Source organism: Echeneis naucrates, chromosome 8, assembly GCF_900963305.1.
Source record: "Echeneis naucrates chromosome 8, fEcheNa1.1, whole genome shotgun sequence".
Lineage (NCBI taxonomy): Eukaryota > Metazoa > Chordata > Actinopteri > Carangiformes > Echeneidae > Echeneis > Echeneis naucrates.
In genome coordinates, this window is record NC_042518.1 from 12,291,816 (window position 1) to 12,319,102 (window position 27,287).

At 41.3% G+C, this 27,287-nt stretch overlaps 1 protein-coding gene across 1 annotated transcript in view; it reads left to right on the forward strand.

The window, feature by feature from the left end:
* The window catches only part of cacna1ha (calcium channel, voltage-dependent, T type, alpha 1H subunit a), a 95,660-nt gene that overhangs the window by 54,896 nt on the left and 13,477 nt on the right, over positions 1-27,287 (forward strand). The window contains exons 7-27 of the mRNA XM_029509090.1: positions 1,570-1,662; positions 3,346-3,584; positions 4,270-4,823; positions 6,949-7,115; positions 7,445-7,636; positions 12,939-13,090; positions 13,751-13,936; positions 14,067-14,184; positions 16,002-16,157; positions 16,482-16,569; positions 16,704-16,987; positions 17,727-18,101; positions 21,008-21,111; positions 21,326-21,449; positions 21,768-21,836; positions 21,999-22,183; positions 22,283-22,409; positions 22,934-23,059; positions 23,216-23,305; positions 24,101-24,293; positions 26,905-27,056. Coding sequence (XP_029364950.1) covers positions 1,570-1,662; positions 3,346-3,584; positions 4,270-4,823; positions 6,949-7,115; positions 7,445-7,636; positions 12,939-13,090; positions 13,751-13,936; positions 14,067-14,184; positions 16,002-16,157; positions 16,482-16,569; positions 16,704-16,987; positions 17,727-18,101; positions 21,008-21,111; positions 21,326-21,449; positions 21,768-21,836; positions 21,999-22,183; positions 22,283-22,409; positions 22,934-23,059; positions 23,216-23,305; positions 24,101-24,293; positions 26,905-27,056 — 3,774 coding nt within the window. The remainder of the gene's footprint in view (positions 1-1,569; positions 1,663-3,345; positions 3,585-4,269; positions 4,824-6,948; positions 7,116-7,444; positions 7,637-12,938; positions 13,091-13,750; positions 13,937-14,066; positions 14,185-16,001; positions 16,158-16,481; positions 16,570-16,703; positions 16,988-17,726; positions 18,102-21,007; positions 21,112-21,325; positions 21,450-21,767; positions 21,837-21,998; positions 22,184-22,282; positions 22,410-22,933; positions 23,060-23,215; positions 23,306-24,100; positions 24,294-26,904; positions 27,057-27,287) is intronic.

Below are 27,287 nucleotides of genomic sequence, written 5' to 3' on the forward strand. Positions count from 1 at the left end.
GGGGTTTAAGTGCGTCCCAACTCGGGTTGGGCAATACACAAAACACACTACGACAGCTTTCCTCGTCAAATCCTGTCCTTTGCTGTCCTTAGAAGTACCTTCACTTTTGGTCTTTGGGAATGTAGGCAGCTGTATCCAGGTTTGCTTAGCATCAGGCTTAATGTTTTAAACGTTGAAAAGACGCTATAGTGAACATTTCGTTTATTAGTGATTTATTGGCGAGTTTTTCTGAACGGCAGGACTTGTACTAGAATTTCAGTATGTGCAATAGATTTCAATGAATGAAGTAGACAGTCGGTCAAATCCAGCCCTAACACACAGTTTACCAACAACTTAAGAGACAATTAAAGCTGAGAAAAACCCTAGAACAGAAAAATTGACATTGGAGAAAGGAGCAGCACAGGAGGCAATAAAGTGGAGCATTGAATAATGACTCAAACAGCAGAGGCATCAGAGGGTTATCAGACCGATGTTTCTCTCAGCTTACCGCTTAATGAATACTGACCCCGAACACACACAGACACAGTGTGGTGTTCGAGAACAGTGTGTTGGTTGAGTCAGGTTCAGACAGACCTGAGAGTGTCTGTCTAAGCTCCACATGCATGTCATTAGCATGAATTACACGAATGGAGAATGGGAGTCAGCCCTCAGGTCAGTGCGAGATTTGTTAAGCTCATCCGTTTCCTCACCTCTCCTATATAATCAATGAGTCTCCTCTTTTCTTGCAAAATAGCTACACACAAATCCATACTGCCACAGTTGCACTGGTTAAAAAAAGAAAAAATATATATATAATTTTGTTGCAATATTCAAATTGATTTTATGAATGAGTGACAGGGGTGATATATTTTTGTTTTTCTGTGGAGTAAAAAGATGCACTTTGGTTAATTATTAGAGGCGTGTTTTTGCTCACACATTCAAATCCTTGTGATTTGGAGCAAGTGGAGAATTGCAGAAAGGGGCAGATTAATCTCTGGGTCTGTGGGGGCATTTTGTGCCTGCATAGTAAGCATTTGCGGTCATGAAACGTTTGTGTGCGATTCTTAAGTCAAATCCAGGTATTCATGCATGTGCTTGTTGCCAGGTGCATCTTCGTTCAGTGCTGCTGTAATGTGTTACGCTCGCCAAGTTGGAAATGTCGAGGCGTGACTGCATTATGGGCTCGGCTGGGCTGAGCCACCGCTTTCATGTCTCAGCATCTCAGCTGCCTAATAGCATTGTGGCTACATGAAAGAGATCCATAAGTCTCTCAGTGCACACACGCATAGACACACACACACACACAAACACAAACACACACACAAACACACACCCACACACACACAAGCATCCAGATACTTTCCAGAGGTTGAGGGGAAACCACAACCTTGATTCTGAGCAACAACCATTACAAGCAGAATTGGAAATGCAGTCCATCTGACTGTGTACTGTGAGCACAGTTCAGTGCGTGTGTGGGCGGGTTTGTCCTCTGGTGATGAAGAAACAGAGATGAAATGTTGGCTTTTTGTTTTCTGACATTTCCTGTTCATATATGTCTGTCTCTCTTTGTCTTTTTGCTTCTCCCACCAGGTTATCACACTAGAAGGATGGGTAGACATCATGTACTATGTCATGGATGCACACTCCTTCTACAATTTTATATATTTTATACTGCTCATTATTGTAAGTACCTCCGTGTGTTTGGTTCTCATTTAGTTAACCGTTTTGATATTTCAGGGTATATATATATATATATATATATAATTATATATAATATATAATTCAAACTCTTAATCATGTTGTGATTTCTTTTCTCCAAAGCTCCATAGCTCTCCCAGATCTACATGGATTAAGTTTGGTTGAACCTGGAGCCTGGTTGGCCCCAAACAAAAACCACTCAGTGTAGTTTATATGCAATCATGACTTGTTATATAAACAATTGGTCCTTGTGGAAGTAACAACCAACTATAGATATTAGTTTCACTCACTAATTATAAATCAAATGTAGCTCATAATGTTATGTACTTAAAGTTATGTTATTATACTAAATAAAAGTAATACATGCTCTGATACAAGATACAAAATAATTAAAATCATAATTCATGGTCTTAATTTAGTAACAGAGCCACCGCAGCATTTCCATAGTCCTGCTCTTCTTTATACAGATCTACACAATTTGGAGTGTTGTGGTTTGAATACCCAACAAATATTCATTTGTAAAACATATGGCTCCTGAAAGTCATTCATCTTCTATTCATCTTCCTTAACCGTTTCTGGGTCGTGAGGGTTGCTGGAGCCAATCCTAGCTCACACTGGGTGAGGTCGGGGTCACCCCGAACAGGTCGCCAATCCATCACAGGGCCAACACACAGAGACAGGCAGAGACCAACAACCACTCACACTCAGACCTACAGACATTTCAGAGTCACCAATTAACCCAAACATGAGGTCTTTGGAGAGTGGGAGGAAACCGGGTATCTGGATGAAATGCACACAGACACGGGGAGAACATGGAAACTCCACACAGAAAGGCTCCAGGCGGGGAACCGAATCCGATAACTTCTTATTGTGGGGCGACAGTGCTAACCACTATGCTGCCATGCTGCCCTCCTGGAAATAATTTTTGTGAATTTTCAGTATCTGCTTTGGAAAACCAAGAGTAAAATTAAAGCACTAAATTCTGCAAGGAGCAGAAGTCCTTTCAGTCGGACCTTGAAGACATCGTGTATGATATCACTCTTGTCATGCTTTAGCGTGGGTTCACAAAAGCCCCAACTCAGGCTGTATCCCACAATGCTTTATGAACTCAGCTCCCTGCTCGGTTGTCATTTGATGTAAAAGTGCTTATTATGCATTCAGAGCCAGAAATGGGGGGCGGAGCAGACACCCAGACACAGGCAGACTCAAATAGCCAAAGAAGAACTGAGAGAGAGAGGTGATTGGAGAGAGGAATAAAAACAAAACAAAAAGATGGAAATGAAGAAAAGTCAAAATGTCAGCCAAAAAAAAGAACTTTTTGAAAATCTGGAAATGGTGCTTTTCTAATTTCCTGCTGCAATAGGACAGTAATGGAATCTTAAATGGACGTTTCACGATATTGCAGATTTGATAGATATGAATAAGTTCCTCTTGGTGCCTCTTCATCACAGCATAATATAAAACTCAGTATCAGGCCCATAACAGACTGCAGCTCGATTAAAATATACTAAGCTATGACTACACAGTGTTGACCTTTGTTTTACTAGTAAGGCGTACGAGTTCTTGCTAAAAAACACTCTTATTAATGAGGTCAATAAAAAAATAAAAAATCCTGAAATATCAATAGGAAGTTTTATTACTTTAATTATTCTTTACCTCCACAACCAGGTGGGCTCTTTCTTCATGATCAACTTGTGCCTCGTGGTCATCGCCACCCAGTTCTCTGAAACAAAGCAAAGGGAGAACGCCCTAATGAGGGAGCAGCGGGCCCGCTACATGTCCAACGACTCCACACTTGCCAGTTACAGCGAACCGGGCTCATGCTATGAGGAGATGCTGCGTTACATCAGTCACCTTTATCGCAAGTTCACACGCAGGCTGCAGAGGATATACTCTGGATGGCACAGGTTAGATATTAGCTTATACAGTGGCCAGTCAAACCAAATCACTTCTGCATGCAAAAACAAACAAAACAAACAAAAAGGAACTCAAAACAGAACAAAAATAAAAGAGGCAGTTTGGATCGTTCTTTTTTTATTCCTGAGAATTTCCTCTAAGATATGTATGACATCGGATTAGGTCAAAAAGGCAATTAAAATGAAAAGCTTTGAGTTAAAAATGTCAGGAGTAAATGTTGTGCTTGTTTCATTTCCATCCAAAATCGTTATCAGCGTCATTTGACACCCCCCCCCCCTTTTTTTTTTTTATGTCGATGCCTGACATTCCCTGCTAGACCCAATTTATATTTGCCTGTTGATTTTCTGTCATATTATGAAAATATCAGGAGAGATTTCCTTTTATTGAAGTTACTTTCCCCAGGTTAAATTAATCATGGCTTTGTCTGCTTGTTCTGTCTTTGTTGGTCCTCTCGTGTCTATTTGCAATACATGATGGCTCCTTTGGGGCAACTAAAAGGAGTTTTGTTATGAGCATTTCATTTAATAGGCTTTGATAACTGTATATCTCCCAGAATTATGTTGCACATGGCCCACAAAGTCATTGACAACTCCTCCCGTAGAGATGCACTGATACGCAAACTCATGGAAGTAAAGCCTTGTCTTTTTAACTTTATGCCTTGTGTCCTGTAACTAGTAAACGACGTAAAAAGGTGAACCCAAATGGCAGTAGCGGCGGCAGTAATGGCGGGGGTAATGGACACGGCCACGGCTCAAGCAGGTCCTGCGGAGCTTCAGGCCCGAACAACGCGTTGTGGTTGAGGCCAATCCACAACCTTCTGCAGCACCACCAGCACCAGCACTGTCGCCTCAGCAATGGCGGGCAGCACACCATCAGCGTGGGAGCTGCTGAGCACACAGACAGAGAGGGAGGCACCGGAGCAGGCGAGGAGCTCGAGATGAAATCGCTTCCTGTCCGGAGAGGAAGTGCAAATGGAAATAGCAGCGGCAGAGGCAATGGCAGCAACCCATCTGCTGTCACCCATGGCATGGGGGCGCTGCTTGGGCGACTGAACGGGGGAATGAACTATCCCACCATCCTGCCATCTTTTGTGTGCAGCTACAGCAGTAAGACACCGCCGCCTCACTCCCAGCAGCACAGACCCAGCCCTGAGCAGCAACCACCAAACCACCAAGCGTCTGAACACACAGAGACACTGAACAAGCTCTACCAACTGATGGGACAGCATAGTAAGAAGACGCTCACATTAAATGCACACACACAAAACTAATTGCAATCAGACATTTCACCTTCATGTTTTCCAGTTGATCCTTTACATCACGCTTGGGCTCCCTTACATTTTTGTTGACTCACCACTTTTCACCCTCATCCCTTGTTCTTTATGCGAGTTCCACTGTACTCTTCCCCAGTTTGACCTGAGGTACCCTGTGGCTACATCTAGCTATGTGTGTGTCCGTTTGTCTCTAACAGCACTTAGAGAGTCCTGACAGGAAATCCATGTCTCAAGTGTTACAATCATTAGTTCAGAGAGGTGGATAAATGGGAGGATTGAGGGTTACAACGCGGTATGTGGGAAGTAGAAGAGGGAGGAAATGTAGCCAGTGTAAAATAACATAACCAAAACAGGTATTTTTGAAAAATTTGGAGGATGAAAGTAAAACAGATGAAACTGAGAAGAGAGGCGTAATGCATAAAAGATTCAGAGGGAGAGGCTAAGAAGGGGAGACAGAGAGAAAACTAAATTATATCAATAGAGAGAAAAAACAGATGGAGAGGAAGCGTAAAGGAGGGTTAGCTCGGGGTAAGGCGGAGACATGAAGCTGTGTTTGCTGCAAGGAAAAATTAGAAGTCAGCAGCAGTATAATAATAGATCTGTCTGTTACATCCCATATTTTGAAAATTTGTGGTGTTTCATCTGAACTTTTGATGTTTATAAGAGACATTAGTGGTTTGGAGTACCAAAAACCACCCCAATATAACAACTCCTCTCTCATACTTCTCTATCAAATCTGTGTAAGAGCACGGTGTTCTGTGTCGGTCTCGAAGCCTCGCCTCTGATTGGCTGAATGGCAAACCAATCAGTGTTCTGCTGTAACCTGACAAAAATGCAGATGAACAGTGACTGCTGAAACAATTAAGACAAGCTAAATTGAGACTAAAACGAATGCAGGCTGCATGCGTTCCCCTCTGGGCTCAGCATTTAAAAGTGTTTATGTGGTACATTGTTTTTTTAAACAATATAGAATTTTTAATTTGGTGAACTTTCAACCACCCTCTCTCACACACATTAATTGTATTTCGAAGATTATGCAATTTAGATTGACAGTGGCTTAATGGCTTTCGGCAGATTTAAAATGAAAATGAAGGGTGATATCACAAGTCACTCTCAGAAATTTCAGAATCTGTCGTCTCTCTGTTTGCTTTCATCTTAATTACACAACTCAGTCTACGTATTGTAAAGTAATGAGCTTACACTTTGATCCACAGTTTTTGGTTGAATAGGCCCGTCAGACTGTCTATCCAGTGCCCCTTAAAGTTAGCAACCTGGAAATGTAATTGTCACGTGACTGTAATCTCATCTAACTTAATATTAGACAAAGTGAAGTGGGGTCCCAATGAATTTGAACCTTTTTATATTAGAATCAATCACTTTTTTGCTGACAGAATTCACAAGAATGCAAACAATCAGCCAAGAGTTGGAATCAGAATGCAGCAAGAGAACCAATGAAATATGATGACAGGTTGCAGGACCAGTTTTATTAATAGTTTGTGGTATTAGATGAAGTGTTGGAAGATCTGCTGTTTGAAGCTACTTTTGAAGAGCTGAAGTCTCAAGAAGTCATGCTTTGCTTCTATCGGTGTTGAGCTGTGCTTTGCAGTTCCGCCGTACTGATTTTGAGAGGATGTAGTCAGAGAACACAGGGTGAGAGGGGACAGCCAAGATCTCATGGTGTGGGCGAGCTCTCAGTACTCACTGTAGAAACTTGTTTCTTGTTTGGCTCTCTACTGAGACAGGGCATCCCTTCAGTTCTGCATGTAAAATTTCACTAGCATTATATTCTTCCAGCTTTATCATTAAACCATGATGCCCAGGTATGACTTCTTTAATGTGATATCATTTTATTCTTTGAGATTTTTGTAAGATAAATAAACATTTCTGAAACCAATCCTTCCAAAGAACTGAACTCTAAATGGTTGAGCTCTAGCAGAGGAGGTTGCACACAATTTCTGTTTCTATTATACGTGCGTCCCGCTCAACAAAGGCCAACTGCAACAACAACAACAGCACACGAGGACTGCATGGGATTAATCCTTCCACAATGGCTGACCATCTCCACTCATTTTCCCCTTCAGGTCGCCAGAGGCTGCTGTACCAGCTGGCAGGCGTAGTGCCTAGCCCTCTGCTCCTGGAGCTGCTCAGCTGCCCTTTGTGTGCCCGCAGCCTGGAGACCTTAGAGCTGGAACTGGGAGACCTGGAGGGAGGCAGAGGAGAGACAGACGGACTGCATGACTTCCCTCAGGTCAGAATGGATGTGCAGTCCACTAATGATGATGGTAAACAGAGATGATAAAGGTTATGGAAGTGTTGGGTGTGTGTTGACAGGCCAAATAAGAAACAATTATATATATATGATGTAGCATGGAGTTTAGAGATATAAATATGGAAAGAAACATTCCACAGAGATATTGAGTCTATTCAATAAGTGATATCTAGTTCCGCTGGGGATGATGATTCTGTGTATTGTTAAGAACTACAGCAACTGCTAAATAACCCTTGTACCAAAAATCAGCACAGCAATAAATTAACCAATTTCACATTTTGCTGCCTTGCTTTGAATGACTCATTCAGGGAGATCTGAGAGGTAGAAGAGGTCGAAGCCGGCGACGAGGGGTTGTGCAATACAAAAACGGAGCAGTTGGTGCCTGGCTAGACTTCAGGGAAAAACTGAAGAGGATTGTGGAAAGTAAATACTTCAACCGGGGGATAATGATCGCAATCCTCGTCAATACTCTCAGTATGGGGATAGAGTACCATGAACAGGTAAGAGTACATATGCTGTGTCAGGCAAATTAAAGGTGTAAGCAGTAACAATTGGTGTTACAAAAGTAACAGGGATATGACTGACCTTAATGGAGGAATAGAAGTGGAGGCTGTCCATGATGATATTTGCGTGTAAAAATGGCATTTGGCTGTCTGTGAGTCTAAATGAGAGGAAGTGAGGGTGGAGTAGGGGAGGAGGCAGGGGGTAGAAAGGGGTGAAGGAAGCAAGAAAAGGGAGGGGTGGTGGAGAAACTCTCTCCCTCTTTTTCACACACCCAGACACAAATAGCCATCTAGGAAATGTCACACACTGTCCAGGGTTATTTTTCGAGTTTACCCTGTGTGGCCAACATCTGGGACATATCGGCCTAATAATACCCCTGCCCATTCCCTTCCTCTGCTGTCTCAGTCACTGACAAAAGTTGTGTGGTTGAACTGTCACAGTCATTAGAAAAGTTTTTACTTCCAAGCCAGTGCGTTTGATATGCACACACACACACACAAACAACCTTCTCATTTCCAACAAAAGGAACAAATGTTCAAAAAAAAAAAAAAAAAGCCAAAAAGAAGATTATTGTGCATGCACATGGTCCATTCTCTCCTCTCTAGCTTTCCTAGCCTCCCTCTCCTCTAATTCCCTCTCCAGGGGATATGTGTGTGTGTGTGTGTGTGTGTGTGTCCGTGTCTGCGTGTATATGTATTTCTATCTTTGTGGTATAAACATAAGGAGCGACTGGGAGAGCCATGGCCTTATTGGGCCAATAGCACACACACACACACACACACACACACACACACAGAGTGTTATATAAGAGTTCCTCCTCCCGTCAGTACTCATCACCCCCCTTCTGTGACACCTAGCCAAACTTCATGAGACTATGAGTGTATATGTGTGTGAAGAGGTGTATGAATGTAGGAGGTATAGCGTAGACTGTGTGAGTGTAGAGAGACAGGAAGAGACAAATGGGCAGAGAAAGAGGGAGATGATCGCTGCTTGTTTTGCCTATGTCTATTCTGATTCCAGATTGGGCAAAAAAAAAAGATTGTTTTTACCGAATCTGCAACAAAGTAAAAGCCCATCGGTGGAACGATTGATGTAAATTGATTCAAAACCACAATGTCTGGCCACATCACTTCACACACAGTACAGTTGATATTGCATAAAGATTTTGATTGCTTTCACTGCAAAATAAAATATGACTCTGTGCTTGTAAAATGTATCATTACGTCTGCACATATATTTAAGAAGGACTGACACATCCGACCTGATCAGTCGAAATCACAGCATGTGCGGTAAATCCTCATAATGCATGAGCAACAATTCAGCGACTTATTTGCACACAGGACACTACCGTTGCTGAATCTTAATATATTGAAAGAGCGTCAAACAAACACAAAGAAATCTACAGTGTAACTAACCTCTATGGTCATTGTGTTTATGCGCGATTGGAATATCCAACACTTTCCAACAGCTTTACCTTTTTATCACCCGTTCTAAATGTGTGCATTTAGGCATCAGACCAAAATTAGGGTTAGGGTTAGGGTAACCCTAACCCCATTTCGTTTGATGTCTGCCACATTTAAGATGCACTATCACACCGCAAATATGTAGCAATGCTCGTTCAAAGGTTGCTTATTACGTTAATGATATTGAAATATTTTCTATAATCATCTGCTGCAATTTTCACGCCACTGGTGTGTTGTGGTTTTAAGAACAACAGGAAAAAATTATTAGGGCCGAACACTGAATCAAAGTAGCGTTGAAATAATATGATGATATGTATTGCAGGAGCTGCATTGTTTTGTTTTGTTTATTTTTTTTTCCATCAGACAGAAAAAGTGTTACAGTGCACTGTAAAAGTAACATTGTTGTGTGACAGAGAAGCTCTGGCCTCCACATTAATTCAGCAGCCATCAGGGTCTGTAACAGAACTGTACTGTGACAGAAATTGTGACTTATCTCATTGGTCCATTTGCATCTCAACAAATAACACCTAAGTACAAACCAGTATCATTAAAGAGTAACACAAAAAGCTTTTCAAATGACAATTTAAATGACTTAACAATCCTCTAAGTAGATTCAGTTGAGAGCAAACATCTTAAACTCAAATGAAAATGCATTGCATAATATACCGCATTAGTTTTATCGAGGTGGACCTAAGAAAGTAGCAAATGAGAGTAAGTGAGTGGTGATGAAATGAATCATTTTGTATCTTTTCTAGAATAACATGGAGTTAAGAAAATCACTGGCAAATGCATTTTTGCATCAGCGAGGAAATAATTTAAAATGATTTAGACCACAACGGTCTGTTATGTTGGTTGAAGCCATTTTCTCATGCAGAAATGGTTGTTAAAGAAAACAAAGCCATAGATTAGTGGCGGTGTATAAATGGCCTGTTCCGCCTATTAATAATACCAATATAGTTGGCCTGGCTGGGGAGAAAAGGTAAACAAAATGGGGCAGTCCTGCTGTTGCTTCATCTTCAGCAAAGTCCTCCAGGATGCTTTGGCTTCATGTGCAGAGTTGCTGTGAGGTGCCATTTCCAATTTGCAGAGCTTGGGTCCCTGCCTCACATCCTCAGTTGATACTGTGCAGGTTCTGTGGCTGCAGCTTCCTCTCTCTACTCCACCGCAACTATTTTTACGACATGTTGTTGTCATAACCATTGATGCCACTTACACTGATGTATCTCCTCAGCTGTTTTATGTTTATGGAGTACTGCTCATCTGTCCTGAAACTGAAGGAAAACTAAACAGTTTAATGTACTATCGAGCAGTATATATTGAGACATCGATCAACATGTTTTTTCTGGTTTGTTTGTATTCATGCCAGTTTCCTGCTTGATAATCAAATGTGTTCTTCTACTCTGTTTGCTTGCGTGTCTCTGTGTGTTTGTGCATGCATATCTTTCTGTTTGTTGTTGTGTCTTTTCTTTTACTTTTAAAGGCAAGTTCGTATGCAGAGCTGTTATCCCACACACAAACAATGAAATACATCTTGTTGAGAGCAGAGAGAGACTATTTAATTCTGACTGATTACCTAACCTATCAAATTTAATGATGCTAGTGGAGAGCTAAGGCTAAAGCAATATTTCTGAATAGTCACATGAGACCATAGGAGAGTAGATAATATATTGACCAAGAAGAGAAGAACTGATTTCCAAACCACTCACATCCTAATGATCACAGCGGATGAGATCTCAGTCTTCTACTACAAATTAGCATGAGGTGGCAACTGGAGGGCACCTTGATCAAATTTATTAATGTTTCCTTTCATTTTGCCCACCCACATTTTTCACACTGGCCCCTGAACACAACCCGCTGCTGGCACCCTTAATCTGTTAATCCTGTGTCCTCCAAACTTTTGCTGCATTAGCCAGAACCAGAACTTAGCTTGAGGCCATGTCAGGTCCTTGAGTTATTTAACTCTTAAGAGATTCAGCTCTCAAGTTTGTGCACTTCAGTTATCGTAAGTGAATATATATGTGTAATTCTACGAGGCACAATAGCTGGAGTAATGAAAATACCACTGGTCCATTGCCGAGTCCATTGTGTTTGCTTAAGATAGAATATGTGGCTGAGAGCTCCTTTGAAGCTTTTTGTGTGTGTGCGTGTGTGTGTGTGTGTGTGGCGCCTGGCTTCTCAGCAAAAGGCAATCTGAACAAACAACCAGAACAGTAAGCACCCAGTATCCTATTGTCTCTTCAGGTCTTTTTATTTAATTTATTTTTTATTTTTTTATTTTTTTGGGTCGTCGAAGAACGGCTTAATTTGGACTTCACAACAGTTGGCATTTGATTCCCCTGACATGTGTCCTTTTTATTTTCACACAGCTGTGTCTGCTTCACGGCTGCTTCGATGAATTTTAAAACCTCATCTCCTGAACAGAGCAAACATATTGATGGTGACCCCAAACTAGGGCAATCGCTGAATGTGTACTCTTTTCCAGGGAAAACGTTGCATTCAAATTTTTACACATAATATGGAAGAATCGGCGATTCTCTGCACTTGAAGAAACTACAAAGACCAGTTTTAGTTACTTTTCTCTCCTGTGTGAGGTTCTTCAAAGGAATTTTTGGGTGTCTGTCTGTGTGTGCTGTGTAGTATGGCGCCCTCTATCTGTGATCGCCGCAGTGAAGCCTTGAAAGTGCTGTAAAAGTTTAATCAAACTGAATAATCATATAAAACTTTGATTATGCACACTGAAGAGAATCATAAATATGACATCAAACCTCAACACACATATTGATGATCAGATTTTCACACTGACATCAAACAAAGAAGTTTGCAAATGATGGGTTGTTGTGAAGGTCATGAGAGAGTGACAGCGAATAAACGGACAGCATCGGACATTTCTGCTGTGTGCTGGTAGACGCAGATTGACGCAGTCTTCTACCTGCACTCTTAACAGGATTTCTGTGCTGTTGTAGATTAATCATGTCCGTGTGTTTATTAGTCCGGAATATGGCCTGCCTACTTTTATACACCATGAGCCAAGATATTAAATGGGCTTTAGGTCGATTCTTTGTTGAGCTCCCGCGTGAGAAGACTTGCAATTAGTTTTGATTAGTCAGCCTAGTGTGACACAAGAATTCAATTGTGAAGCGGAGACTTAAGTTTTGAAAAACTCTGAAGTGGAACACAGTTTTTATGGTTGAGAATAATTCGGTCATCTGGGGATGATAATTGTTTAGGTGTGAATCCCAGACTGCAAAAAGTTTGTTACCAAGGGATCATGATACTCTATGAAAGAGTAATGGAATATAAATGATGAGAAGGAAATGAGATATGAAATTTTATATAAGATCAGAAAAGTATTGCAAGGAACACGTTGAAGGGGATTTTTTCAAGCAAGCTATAATATTGACATGATATATTTTGAATGGATAGGAAGTGTCTTTAAAACATATTTAGCATATTTTGGTCAGTCATTGTGCTCCAGCCAGCCTTTTTCTACAGAATTAAACTTGAGTGTGCCTCCGTGAGTTGGTCACACAGCACAAGCTTTCTGCATTTTTCACAAAAACACTTGACTACATGTACATTCTTTATGAGGAAGTGTCAGTTAAATCTCTGCTGGATCACTGACTGTACTGTGAGGTAAGCAGAGTGGGTCGGCAGTAATAGATGGCTGCTGTTGGTCCTGTGTGATTGATTGGCCCTGGCTGTTGCTCTGAACTTAATTGAGAATGTCTCAGCTCAGACCACAAAGACAAAAAGGTTTTTTACAGTCTCAGTAATAAAGTGGAGATATGAACTGACTGTTTGACTCTTGCTTTCTCTCTCTTTTCTATCCCTCCAGCCCGAGGAGCTGACTGATGTGTTGGAGATCAGTAACATAGTATTTACCAGCATGTTCGTCTTGGAGATGGGATTCATGCTGCTGGCTTTCGGCTTGTTTGGCTACATCAGGAACCCATACAACATATTCGATAGCATCATTGTTATCATCAGGTAGCGTTCATCAACACATGCTTGTATGTGCAAAGAAGGTTTTAACTGGCCAAAAACTGTTACACCTCAGACCTTTTAGAGCTCCAGTAGTAATTCAAAAACTTTTCAGAGGGTGACACACATGCCCCTGGAATTAGTACTAATCCAGGTGAATACCGATTTAACTGCATGCAGAATTAAAGAGCGCAGACAGCAAGACAGCCCACTTCATTTTAGAGCCTCCTCTCTCGTTGTGTTTTTTTTTTTTTTTTTTTTTTTCTCCTCTTTCTCTCTCTCCAGCTTGTTAGTCATTACGTTTTCAATGTCAGGTTCCCTGCAGCAGCACCCGTCTTTGGAGTAGCCAAGAGACGGGCACAGTCATGATGGATCTCACAGGAGCATCTTTACTTGCTGCCACAGCAGTTTCTTGATCCTGCCAGCAGTACAGGCCTACTGTCTGGCTGTCATTTAGTTAGGGCTCATATTGAAGAGGGGAGTTTTTTTTTAAATGTGCTATCATGTTACTGATCTTTGTCTTGCTGGTTCGTTTGATCATGATAAACAGAAGAGATTTACTCCTACTGAGACACGTCAACACAAAATATCATATTCATTGTAATGCTGACACCATATATAGATAAGAATATAGTATAATTGCAGATGATTGTTTGTGTTTCTTAGTGTGTGGGAAATAATCGGCCAGTCAGATGGTGGGCTGTCAGTCCTGAGAACATTCCGCCTCCTGCGGGTCTTGAAGCTGGTCCGTTTTCTTCCTGCCCTGAGGAGACAACTGGTAGTGTTGATGAAGACCATGGACAATGTGGCCACATTCTGCATGCTGCTGATGCTTTTCATCTTCACTTTCAGGTATTCTACATACAATATTGTACATGCTTTGCCAAAAATTTACATTTTTTGTGTTATCATTGATGAAATATATCAAACCCACAAATTGCCTTCATTTATATCACTTCTGCTTAATCTAATTCCTCTGCAGTATTCTCGGTATGCATTTGTTTGGATGTAAATTCAGCCTCCAAATGGAGAATGGAGACACAATCCCTGACCGCAAGAACTTTGACTCTTTACTCTGGGCCATTGTCACTGTTTTCCAGGTAAGTGCTCGCCTGTGTAACTAAGTGGTTGTGGGCCATTGCTCAAAGATTGCTTTCTCAGCTTTTTTTTTTATGGATATGCTAAAGGTGTACTTACACTGACTCAAATGAATAGTTTGACATTTTGGGTTATATGCATGACTGATACAACTGTTGTGCACAGTTACTAATTATCCGTAGTTTAGCATAAAGACTGAAAATGGGATATCAGATGCCAGCTGTCATCTTCAGGAAACCAAATTGGTCTGCCAGCACAAATTTCACTTTGTGCTTTTATGGTTCATTATATACTAGACAATGTCTTTGCGGGCGCAGTTACTCCCTGGTGTCTCAGGCTGGTTGCCTGGCAATATCAGTAATGTCAAGGTTAATACCATGTAAGTGGTTGATGTTTTCATCTAAGTCTTTAAAGTGGAGGCAACAAGTGGATTCCCCAAACTATTCCTTTCATGGAAATGTTTACTTAGTTTTTGTCACGTAGTCTGTTGTTTTGTTTAATATCCCTGGTTTGTCTATTAGCAGTTCTACAGTTTTGTGTACTCATTCTCAGTGAATCATGGATGTTTAACACATCTATAAACACCAACTTGTTACAGAAAAGCGTTTCATTTAAGAATATTCATATCAGTGGACTTGCCCTGTACTTGAAATGTGCACTGCATAGAGTTGGACAGGTAATCTTCATGTAAACAGCACCTTTAAAGCTGCTCTGCAGTAAGTCAGGCAGTCAGATAGAACTAGTTTGTCTGTAGTATGAGACCTTAAACATGGTATTTCTCATTGAAGCTTTATTGACTCCGAAAAAATTGACGACAGAGCATCCCATCCTGAGTACAGTTTAAGAGACACACTTGGCGTTGTGTGTGTGTGCGCTCATATTTGTATCGCAGCAATGACCATGTGTGCTACTCTGCCGCCCAAAATCAAAATTTGTGTGTGTGTGTGTGTGTGTGTGTGTGCGAATGCCAAACTTAACTGCCAAGCGCTGCTCTTTAGTAAAATACTGTGAAATGTGGAATTCTGCTTACGTGCTCACTTTCAATATTATTACTATTTTCTGCTCCTCCTGTGTAGAGATATCCAATCGTTCCAGATAGATTGTCCTATTTTCTATAGTGGATATATCAGCAGAAAGGTAGAACACACAATGCAGCGAAATGTCTCAGTTTGCTGTGCATGTTGCTCCGAGAGTTGCTGAAAAAGCAGTTTACCCAGAACTGTGTGCCATGTGAAGAACTAAACTCACGACACTTACTGCTTTTTTTTTTTTTTATGGGAATAGCTACTGAGTTACTGTATACACAAATCAATGCACACGTGCATCAGTAAATATACAGACAGCATAATGAATGTCCTTCCTGCTGCAGCATTGAAATGACTGGGAAGTGACAAAGTGAGCTTTCATGCTGCATCATGAGCATTGTCCTAGTTTTAAATGCTTTCAGCACTCACATTAAACACAGGTGCACACAAACACACACATCCTACACCCACCTGCATATACTTTCCATGTCAATTTATAGTAAACCCATGTGTATGAAGTTGAAGCACTGTGGCAATAAAGGCAGCTCAATACTGAGTTTTATGAAGCATTTACATCCCACAAGCGCTGTAAACGCTAATATTGCTCCATTTCTTTCATTACCTTTCCATCCATGTCCCCTTTCTGCCTTTTTCTCTTCCTCCTCTTTACTTGCTGACCCCGAGTGTCAGATTAGCTACATCCTTTTCTATAAGCACCTCTGTACATCCACTCCACTCCTGTGTAATTTCTGCCTAATCCTCGTCAATGCTTTTGTGTTTCGTTCAATCTTTAGATTCTGACCCAGGAGGACTGGAATGTGGTGTTGTATAATGGCATGGCCTCTACCTCTCCATGGGCGGCACTCTATTTTGTTGCTCTCATGACATTTGGCAACTATGTGCTCTTCAATTTATTAGTTGCCATCTTGGTTGAGGGCTTCCAGGCGGAGGTGAGAATTACCATTTTACTGCAGTATTTGGTTCAGTGTTTTGAGTTTTGATCTGCAACTTTAAAGCTGTGACTGCAAAGAATGACAAAGAAAAACGTTAAATCCATTTTGTTATTCTGTCTAAAGAGATGTATTTTAAGGTGCTCTGTTATCATGTGCACCCCAGGTGCAGCATGCATCATCAAGCATAAAAATCTCCTCTCAGCATTGAATGCAGTGCGCTGTAGTGTAATTCCTACTTGATTCAGAGAGAAGCCTCCTAAAATATTTGACATTATGTTCAGCTTATGGTTGGAAACAGGTTAATGTGTGCGTATGTTGTAGGGTGATGCTAACCGTTCAGAGTCAGATGATGAGAAGAAATCAGACAACTCTGAGGAGGACGAGAAGGTAGAACAGCTCAGAGACACCGGTGAGTTAAATGATTCTTTAAATTGATGTCATCGTGTGTTTATCTGACTGAAAAGTTACAAACATTAATGCCAAAACAGGTAAATGAATAAGTGAAATTAAGTAAATGAAGTCATCCATTCTTCTCCTGGACAGAACTGAAGATGTACTCTCTGATGATGACAGCTAACGGTCATGTTGACCCTCGTGGCTCGATGGCTCCTCCTATAATCATGCGAACAGCAGCCACGCCCATGCCAACTCCTAAAAACTCTCTGGGACCTGAGTCCATCCTTGGGGATGAGCTCGTATATAGAGAAGACGTGCCTCGATATGGTGAGGTGGCAATGGGTCTTTCTGAGATGGGAACCGATCGTGCTGAGTCTCGCTGTGGAAGCTCCACCTCCATGGGCCCCTTAGCCTTTGATCAGCGTTCTGCAGTGAGTTTTAAGTGGAAAAGTTTACCCGAAACCGATTTATCAATCAATTTACAAATCAGCAATTAGTCATTATTTAATATGGGTGTCATGTATGGTGTATATATATCATTCTCTCCTTCGTACTCCTTTTAGTGAATCCAGAGTGTACACATAAACTCCTCTTTCCTTTAAATGTTTCAGTCTGCAGGTGGCCTGAAAACCAATAAAAAGACTGCCATGGCAGATGGATTGATTCTGCTAATGCTATTTGGTATTATTTCTGAATAACTAATGATACATTTATTTATTGATTTTTTTTTTTTTTTTTCAAATTGGTGTTACAGAATCAGATCAGCTAACTTTCGAAACCCTGTCTTATCTTGTCCCTCGTCTTGTCCTAGTTCATCATTGGTTATTGGCTGTTAGCTAGTCTGTTACTTAGCAACTAAAGTTTGTACTATTTTGGCAAACTTTTTCATTTTTCATTGAAATATCCACAAACTTTGTCATGACCTGGGGTAGACTGCTTTTACCAATGAGCATTTTGGCACATTATTAGGGTCTGACATAAGTCTCTGAGTGAATAAATTCTACGTGTAGACATTTTGTTTATCATGTAAAAGCAATGAAAGAACAGACATGAATCAAACAAGCTTAGTTCTGGAAATCTAGTTCATTTTGCCTTTTAGAATTAATTGTTTTTCTTCCAAATGATGCAGACACAGCGTTACACAATGGTCACCCCAATTTATTGTCTCAGCAGGGCTACTCAAGTCCTGGACAGCGCTCCCCTCTTCCTCCCCGCGGGTCCAGCAGCTCGTGGGGAAGCCGCCGCTCCAGCTGGAACAGCCTGGGTAGAGCACCGAGCCTCAAAAGGCGAGACACCAGTGGAGAAAGGGAGAGCCTATTGTCCGGAGAGGGAGGAGAAGAGGAAGATGGTGGGAAGGAAAAGGAAGAGGCTGGTGGAAACAGCAGATTACGGCCGGGCTCCTTGGAGTTGCTACAGGTGTCCACTCTATTGCCTTCCATAATAACGGAGTATGGAGACTGTAACGGAAGGAGCCTGACTCATGACCCCAACATGACCTCTGACTCTAAGGAGGAGTCCTTGCCTGAAGATGATATAGATGATGATGTAAGTATTGGTGAACCTTGAAAATGTTTAGGAGGGCAGCAGTATAAAATATCAGGATAAAACAGAAAATATGATTCAGCACATTAAAACAAATAAAAACAGATTCAATTTTTTAGCAGGCTGTATTGATATCAGTGAAAGGGAAGTTTGTAATTTGTGTAGAAATGATATGCAGATATGAGGGTATTGGAGGGGAAATAGGGGATGAGTCCACAGATACTCAGTTCAAATCCATTCAGGGCCTTAAAAACAAATAAAAATCTGATAACCTTTAATGAGAAGCCAGTAATGAGGAGCTGTGCTCTCTCCTCCAGGTAGCTCAGACCTGGCCTGGTGGCTGTTTGTCTGAACAGCTGAGCCTTTGTATTTGTGCTTTTTTATGTAAATCCTTTATCTTTTAATCTACCCTCACTGAGTCTGTTAACATATTTTATTTCATTTATTCTCCCTTGCTCACTCAGTTTTCTTTTGTCTGCTTTGCCCTTTCACTCTCTCTTACTTGGTGATATTATACAGTATGTTTTTTGTTCACGCTGTCAGGCCTGTAGGGACGCTAATTGTCATGCTGTAATTGATTGGCTCAAGCTGTAATTATTTTCTCGGTGGGTGCAAAACAACTTGTGTATGTGCACTCACTATGGTCATGGCTGTGTGTGTGTGTGTGTGTGTGTGTGTGTGTGTGTGTGTGTGTGTGTGTGTGTGTGTGTGTGTGTGTGTGAGTCTGTGAGGACTGTTGAAGGGTGTACTTCCCCGGGGGTTTTGGATGACCTCTGTTGTGACAGTGTTGATTGTTTTATTGTCTCCAAATTGAGTTTATAAACCCATGAAATCCACAGAAACAAAAGGGCTCTCCCAGGACATTGTGAGTATAGGAAGCTTAGTACAGAGCCTCTACTAATATATGTGTGTATGGGTGTGCATTTGCATGACACAAGACTATGGCAACAGCACGTGTGTGTGTGGCTGGCCAGGTTAGATGTGTGTATGCGCGTGTGTCTGTTTCAAGGACTAAGGATTTCAGCATAGAAGATATCCAAGTAGCATTTTTAGTACACACACACACACACACACACACGCACATGCACACAAGCACGGATCACAGCCTGCCAAATAAACAGTGTCTTTGGGCTGCTTGACTCTGGGCTCTTTTTAATTAGCATCGCAAAAATATAGAAGCTGTGCACCTAAGCATTGCTTGTGTTTGTTTTATTACAAACTTTAATGAGTTTCACTTCACTTTCTATTGAGGCCAGGGACTTGCTGGGTCATGTGTTATCCTCCAGTTATCTCCAGCTTCACTCGACTCCGTTAAATTTAAGTCTAGAGAGACTAACATCAGCAACACTGTAGAACTATGTTTGTTAATTAATGCATTTGTTGGTTAATTGTTGATAGAACATGCACGATTCACCCTGTACATTTCTCAAACACGGTGAAGACATAAAACATAAATCCACAATATAATACACTTTCACAAAATAAAGGTTGTTCTACTTTCCTTGTCTATCGAATTAGTGGAGAGGAAAATACCATTCCTCCTCGGCTAATACTGTGTGTTTATCACTCGGCTCCTATGTTTTTGCTCCTTTGGCTGCAGGCTCGTGAAAAGGATATGCCAAAAAGTTAGTTGCAATTTAAAGTTTAGTTTGGGCATCCATGTAGTTTTAGAAAGAAATGAAAATGAATTTCCTTTTTAGCAGGACTGTTGCCAAACATAGAGACAGCTGCGCCACTTGAAGACAAAAATGTATTCATTTGTACAGAAGACTGAAAAACATACAAATGTATAAAGTTTTGGGCCCTTGTCAGAATCTTTTAACGTGCTTGACATTTTGAATATTATTAGAAACACTGATTTCATGTGATGGTGGTGTGATTTGTGATTGTGGTTTCTGGAGAATAAAGATGATGATAAGGTGATAGTTGCTTTGATGTTGACAACAACAATAATAAAATCAAGACTTTATTTCCATAGTATTTTTCGAAACAATTAACAAAGTAATTGACATGATCAAGCCAAATCCAACAAGAAGCAATTTAAACAAATTTTACAAGTCAGATCTCCTCTGGTAGGTTGGGCCAGAGGACCAGACAGCGAAGGTTCTGTCACTTTGATCTAAAGTCTAGACTAGGGTGTGGTGTGCCAAGAATTACTGGAGTGTCCTGGTTTGTAACAAAGGCGCCCGCCAAAACAAAATTAAAACTATTTTGAAATCAGTGCTAAAATGAATAGGCAGCCAGCGTGAAGATGCTAGGCCCAGAATAATGTGAACATAGGTTTTCAATTGCGTTAGGAACCGAGCTACAGCATTTTGATCTAACTGTAGGCGGTGGATTGATTTTTGACTGAGACGGATACATAGTTGCAACAGTCAAGGCAGGGGGAAAATAAAAGCATCAAAGTTTTCCCTTCCCTTTCCCTTCCCTCCCCCAAGACTTCACCTTCACTATATTGCTGAAGTGGTAAAAATAGGACCATACAACATTTCTTCACCTGACGTTCAATACACAAGTCTTCAAAAAAAGACATTTTTTAGACCAGTGTTATATCCATCCTGGTTGCAAGGGGTGCTTACGGCCTGGACAGGTCGCTAGGTCTGATTGTTACATTAAATTGTGTGTCGTCAGTATAGCAGTGAAAATGAATGGTGTGTTTAGGGACAATGCTGTTAACCAGCAGTATAGAAATGGAAATATAAATTGGACCAGGGATTGAACCTTGGGGCTGCTAATTTAGCAGCAATTAAGACACGCCTCTACACAGACAATCACCGATTGGAAAGATAGGACCTAAAACAGTTTAAAGCCATGCCACTGATATCCTTCCCACTTCTCTTCTCTGTTTAGTGAAAGAATTTTGGTTTCTGTTGGTGGTGAAGCTGACATTTGACCTTTAACCCCTGCAGAGCTCTATGTGCTACTCCATTAAGAAGGAGCTTCGTGACATGAAGCCCCGCTGGTGCAAAGAGCATGAGGACTGGACGCTTTATTTGTTCTCTCCAGAGAGCCCGTAAGTCACAAAAACAGCACATAACACAAAAAGTTTCAGTGAAGGTTTCTGGTCCTCCTCTGCGCTTCTTATTGCTTTCAGTGATCTTATTCCCCGCTCTCATTGTTCTTCTCTGTACGCCTATAATGCTGGTAACTACTGATCAATGGCTTTAACAGGCCGTAGATGTTTAACAGATGCTAGACATTACAGATGTGTGCGTGTCTGTGTTTAGATTCCGTTTGTGGTGCCAAGCTGTGATCTCTCACAAAATGTTCGACCATGTGGTTTTGGTTTTCATCTTCCTCAACTGCATCACCATTGCTCTGGAAAGACCTGACATACAGCCACACAGCACGGTGAGACACACACATGCAATCCACCCACACACACACACACACTCTACAAATATTAGCTGTCCACATACACTCCAACTAGAATTTTTAGTTTGCAAATCAAGGCAGGCCTCTAAAGCACTTGGTTTGCTTTACTCACATAAATGGTAAATCAAGTAAATCAAAAAAAGCTTCTGGACACCAGAGGCAGATTTACTGTCGCTCACTCAATGTGGACAGAGAGATAAAGTCACTGAACCTAAACTGCCCATAATAAAATACAATATTAGCATGGTACCAGCTCCATTCAAAGATGTATTTTCATCTTATTCTCTCCTTTAGGAGCGAGTGTTTCTGAGTGTGTCCAACTATGTTTTCACTGTGATCTTCCTTGCAGAAATGGCTATTAAGGTAAGCATTATTGTGAAGGTGTAATTTGGAGAATGTGCTAAGTGAAAGTAGTTGAATTTCTATTAATCTAATTATTGATCAATAATTGATTTGCAGGTGATGTAATACTTACATAATCATTGTGGTCTTGATCAGGCTCAGTGTTTTGCGCTTTAACTCCAGGTTGTAGCTCTTGGTTTCTGCTTTGGGAATCAGAGCTACCTCCAGTCCAGCTGGAACGTCCTGGATGGTGTGCTGGTGTTTGTGTCTCTGGTCGACATTCTGGTCTCTCTGGCCTATACTGGCGGAAACAGGATCCTGGGAATCCTCAGAGTCCTCCGCCTGCTACGAACACTACGCCCACTCAGGTAAATGCTGCATTTGTGTGAGTGTACATGTAAGTAGTGACCTGGACTGCTGATGCAAGATATGAGAAACACCTGTTTGTCTGCATTGGTGTTTTTCAGGGTAATCAGTCGAGCCCCAGGGCTGAAGCTGGTTGTGGAGACTCTCATCACCTCTCTTAGACCCATCGGGAACATTGTCCTTATCTGCTGCGCCTTCTTCATTGTCTTTGGCATTTTGGGCGTGCAGGTAGTTTGCATTCGCACACAGTAAAACACACCATCTGTGGCTTGCTTAAACGAGTTTTAATTTCACAACACAGACATGTAAGTTTGGTATAAATCCAGTCTCCAAGCGTACTTTATTTGTTTGTTTTTTTTTTTCATCTTGAGAACAAAGCGTTTTAACCTTTGCAGCTTAAATGTCAGTTTTGTTGAGTGGCTCAGTACGTGGTTCTGGCTTGAGGGGAGATTGGAAGTGCCTTGAATCTCAAATGGATCATAAGCCTTTGTTCCTTTAGAGTATAAATTTTGAAAGAATGACAATTAGGATGAATGTAAAAAGGGTCAACAGGACCGCAGGTCTGCTTTTAGCCAAGCACTGGAGAAAAACCTCTGATAAGAATGTTTTTAATGAAGCAGCCTTTTGTTTTTGCCATGAACACTGGGATGTTTGAAAAGCTGCGAGCTCTGGCAAAATTGAGATAATGTGTAAATGACAATCAAAGAGCCCCGCAGACCTATCTAAGTCTGTCTGTCCCTCTCACTCCCCAGCTATTCAAAGGGAAGTTCTACCACTGTGAAGGGCTGGACACGAGAAACATCACCAACAAGTCAGACTGTCAGCAGGCGAATTACCGCTGGATACGAAGGAAGTACAACTTTGACAATCTGATCCAGGTGCAGAGGAACAGACTGAACTACTAACACAGTCTAAATAAATGAACCTTAAATGCGTAAATAAAACATTGCACAGGATGGTGGTGTGTCTCTCTCTGTCTGAAAGCATATTGCATTTGCTGTGCATTGACTTGCATGTGTTTGGTTCCCATCCAGGCCCTGATGTCATTGTTTGTACTGTCATGTAAGGATGGCTGGGTGAACATCATGTATGATGGGCTTGATGCAGTGGGAGTGGACCAACAGGTAATGATGTGAGGAATGTGTTGAGACTCTCTGCAGGTTGGCAGTCAGAGCTAATTATTTATGACTGACTCTGTGTCAACTACATAAATTTGTATGTTTACTATAACCCGTGTAACTCACAGCGGACCCACATCATCACTCCTCTCTCCTCAGGCGGCATTATGTGACATATATATCACCTTACAAAACACTACGTGAAACGGGTTTCACAATGCTAAATCATGCTGTGGATTTTATATATCGAGCCAGCTCCCATCTGTACATGAATGAAGTATGCTCAACGATATTTTTTTATGAATAATCATCATAAGTTTTACCCGTAACACATGTTAGAGAACGGTGTCACACTGGCCTCAATTGGAGGCTCTGACCCCAACAAGTGTAAATACCTGCCATGGAAACAGTGAAACCACCACTCTTTGTACTCAAGTGTGGAGTGAAAATTGGACAAAAGAAATGAGGCATTTATATCAGGCGCTTCAAAGTTTGATTGATGGTGCTGTCTTCAGATCCAGGACTGCCTATGGTGTAATGTGCTTAAATATTGTAGCTTTATATGAGATACACTTTCAACAAACGATAAACTGCATGCCAAAGAATTAAAACTTTTGTCTGCGACAGCGTTAAAATGTTGGATATGCTGCACTTTCCGTGGCATCACCTTTTAAACAAAAAAAAAAACAAAGAAGCATCTCTGACGATGCACATTGTCGTTTGTGTATCTTTTTTGTGTCTTTATCAATTGATTAAAACAATTATCTCCTCTTCTCTTCTCTTCTCTTGTCTCGTACCAAGCCCCAGAGAAACCACAACCCCTGGATGCTGCTCTACTTTATCTCCTTTCTGCTCATCGTCAGCTTCTTCGTCCTCAACATGTTTGTCGGTGTGGTGGTTGAGAACTTCCACAAGTGCCGGCAGGACCAGGAGGAGGAGGAGGCCCGCTTACGGGAAGAGAAGAGGCTCAAAATGATAGAGAAAAAGCGCAGGAGTAAGGAGAATGAAGGGGCTGGTCGGTAGTCTATTTTTCTGAGCACTGCCTGCTTTCAGAGCCTGACGAAAAAGAGAATGACAGAGAGAGAAAACAGGGAAATCGATTGAGAATTGAACGGGGAAAACAGAGGGAGAGTTGACAGACTGGCTAGCTCACGCAAGCAATGACTGATTGCCGACAGAAGGCGTGGGCTATGCCACTCTGATGCATGTAATCGCATGACTGCAGCCCTCCCCCAGTTCCTCCCCCAACCCTTTCCTAACACTGCATGGAAAACTTCAGATACCAGGCCATTTTAACCGACTCCTCAACCGTTCATTTATTAACCTAATTAAAAGTTTGTATGCTCACTCTTTGAATAATAAAACTGCCAACACTACTACACTAGAGTAAATCATGACAATATCAACAAAGTACTAAGTAGTCTATTTATTTCCTGTTTTGATCCCATTTCTTGTACAGAATGAGAACTATTAATACATAATTAGGATTTTGTTGCTAGAGAATTCATCACGATGATTAAAACCTTTGTAGCACTTTATGAGTGTGAAGGTGAGGTTGGTGCTTTCTACCTTGTGTCTCAGGGAATTTTGCAAGCAAAATTTTTATGGGTCAAACATTGATGCCCCTTCCCTCCCTCCGAGCGCATGCACAACCTTGACTCTGAGGCGACTCAAAACACAGGCAGAAGAAAATATATGCTGTAAATATGCTTTGACTGGCAGACTCAGAAACATAGCAGGCATTTTGACTGCTATATCTCCAAATACTCCGGGTGATAGAGCTGTGACGAGATGTTAAGTTGCTTCGACGAAGTGGATTCATAGCTCAAAGAAAATTCAAGTACACGCTTGCAGAAACATGAAAAACACACCACCTATTGCAAAAGCCGGTCCAAATGCTCACAGAAATATTTTATGTGGACTTGTTCCGTTTGGCAATGATAGAATGCAAAGGCTCGTGCCACCATCGGACAGCAGCACAAAATTGGATCAACACACTCATCTCAAAATTTACAAGAGGCAGTATATGGTGTGAGCTGGACACCGCTCCTTTCATCTTATGTTACTGACATGTCTCACTAGTCTAAAACTGCTAAAACTCTCGGCTAATGTGATGAATTTGAGCAAGCTACCTCACATGCAAAAAACAAAACAAACAAAAAAAAAAACTCCTGACTCCAACATTTGGCAGATCAGTTTAAGCTCGCTTATCAGTTGTACCAAGAAGGTTTTAGACTATTGAGATTCGTATGCAGGGTTCAAATCTCTTAAAGAGGTGGGGGTGGTGTTTGTTCAACATCACAGGCATTTCCAAAAACATAAGAGTCAATTTATCTGTGATGCAATGTTGAAGAATTCATATTAAAGTAATAAAATCAGTATGAATATAAGGTTCAGAAATATTATCAACTGTTTGTGTTGTTGAACGCACCCCCACGCAGCCACTCTCAACCACTGATGTTAACATCAATGGGCATGTCAGCATGCAGTTGATAGACAGGGCATGGTGGACATTTAGACATTTAGCAGGGTGGGGGGCAGGGGGTCACAAACATGTTGCACATATAAGCACAAAATCGTCAACATGGACATGTGAGCACACAGCCAACACATAGCTTGACAACTTGACATAAAGCATGTCAAAACAAGCAGTGTTGCATAAAAATCAAGGTTTTGCTAGATTTTTGATTGCATCTACATGTAAAGTCGGTTTGTCATTCATACTTAGAGACGTGGCTCACAGTTTTCTTATAGAAGCAGCAACACACCCATCGAGAAGTATAGTTTTCTGTCTTAATGGAATTTAAATGGATATGTGTCAGAAACCTTGCCATCCTGATAACAAAATCAAAAGAAGAAAAAAAAATAGAAGTCATGAATCCTGTAAATAACAACAACAACAACAAAAAAAAAAACATGCTGATGTTTGGTAGATGAAGGATCAGTTTTTTATATTGGTAGAAGATAAACTCTCATAAACTAGCAAAACTATGTTGCTACAATCAGTGCTCCTCAGTTCCACCTGACATTTTGTTGTGTTTCTGTTACGCCTTTGAAAATAAGAACCATCAGAGCTTTTCTGCTAAGATGCGGCTGTGCGCTGTCATAAATGACCTTACACAAAAGCAGGTGCTGGTGTGTCTTAGGCTAGGACACATTGTAATGTGTGACCTATGAATTCTAGAAAAAGTAACTGGCTCTCATGTCCTCATCTACTTAAATGTGCCATGTGGGCAGTGTTGTGCACAGACTGTGTGAGAGGCAGAGGTGACAACAAAAAGCAGGCGGCACCACTGTGAGCTGGGTTATAGAGCGAGAGTTCAGTTCAGTGCAGAGTGGTACTTGAAATCGGAAGTCAAGAGCCTCCTCTGATGTGACTTGAAGCCAAAAATAGTGCCTTATTCCTCTTAAGGCGCATACTTTCATTCTCAGCATAAAGGTGGTGGTGGTCACCCTGCCCTTTGTTGCCTTTTCTTGTCCTTGTGCACAACACTGGACACATGCAGTGTTTTGAAATCCAGAGCAATCACTCACGATTGAGCTCTCAGGTTCTTGCATATTTATCTTGCCTTGTGTTGCTCTTTGTATTTGTTTGTCTGCTCCAGAGGCCAAGCAGAGGCCTTACTACGCCGACTACTCTCCTCTGCGTCTGTCTATCCACACACTGTGTACCAGCCACTACTTGGACCTCTTCATCACCTTCATCATCTGCATCAATGTTTTCACCATGAGCATTGAGCACTACAATCAGCCGCAGGTAATGCTTCTCCTGACAACACAAATATGAAGGTCAGTTAAGCGCCTCTAACCTCCGCAGTCTGATCTGTTTACATTTTACTATACACAGAATCAGATAAACTTTCCCCATGCGCCAATGATGGCCGAAGTGTAGGCTACCTCGAGCAAACAAATGCTAAGAGCATGCATGAACATAGCAGACCCCACCATCAGCTTGATGCATCAGAAAATATGTAGTGCTCGGGATTTT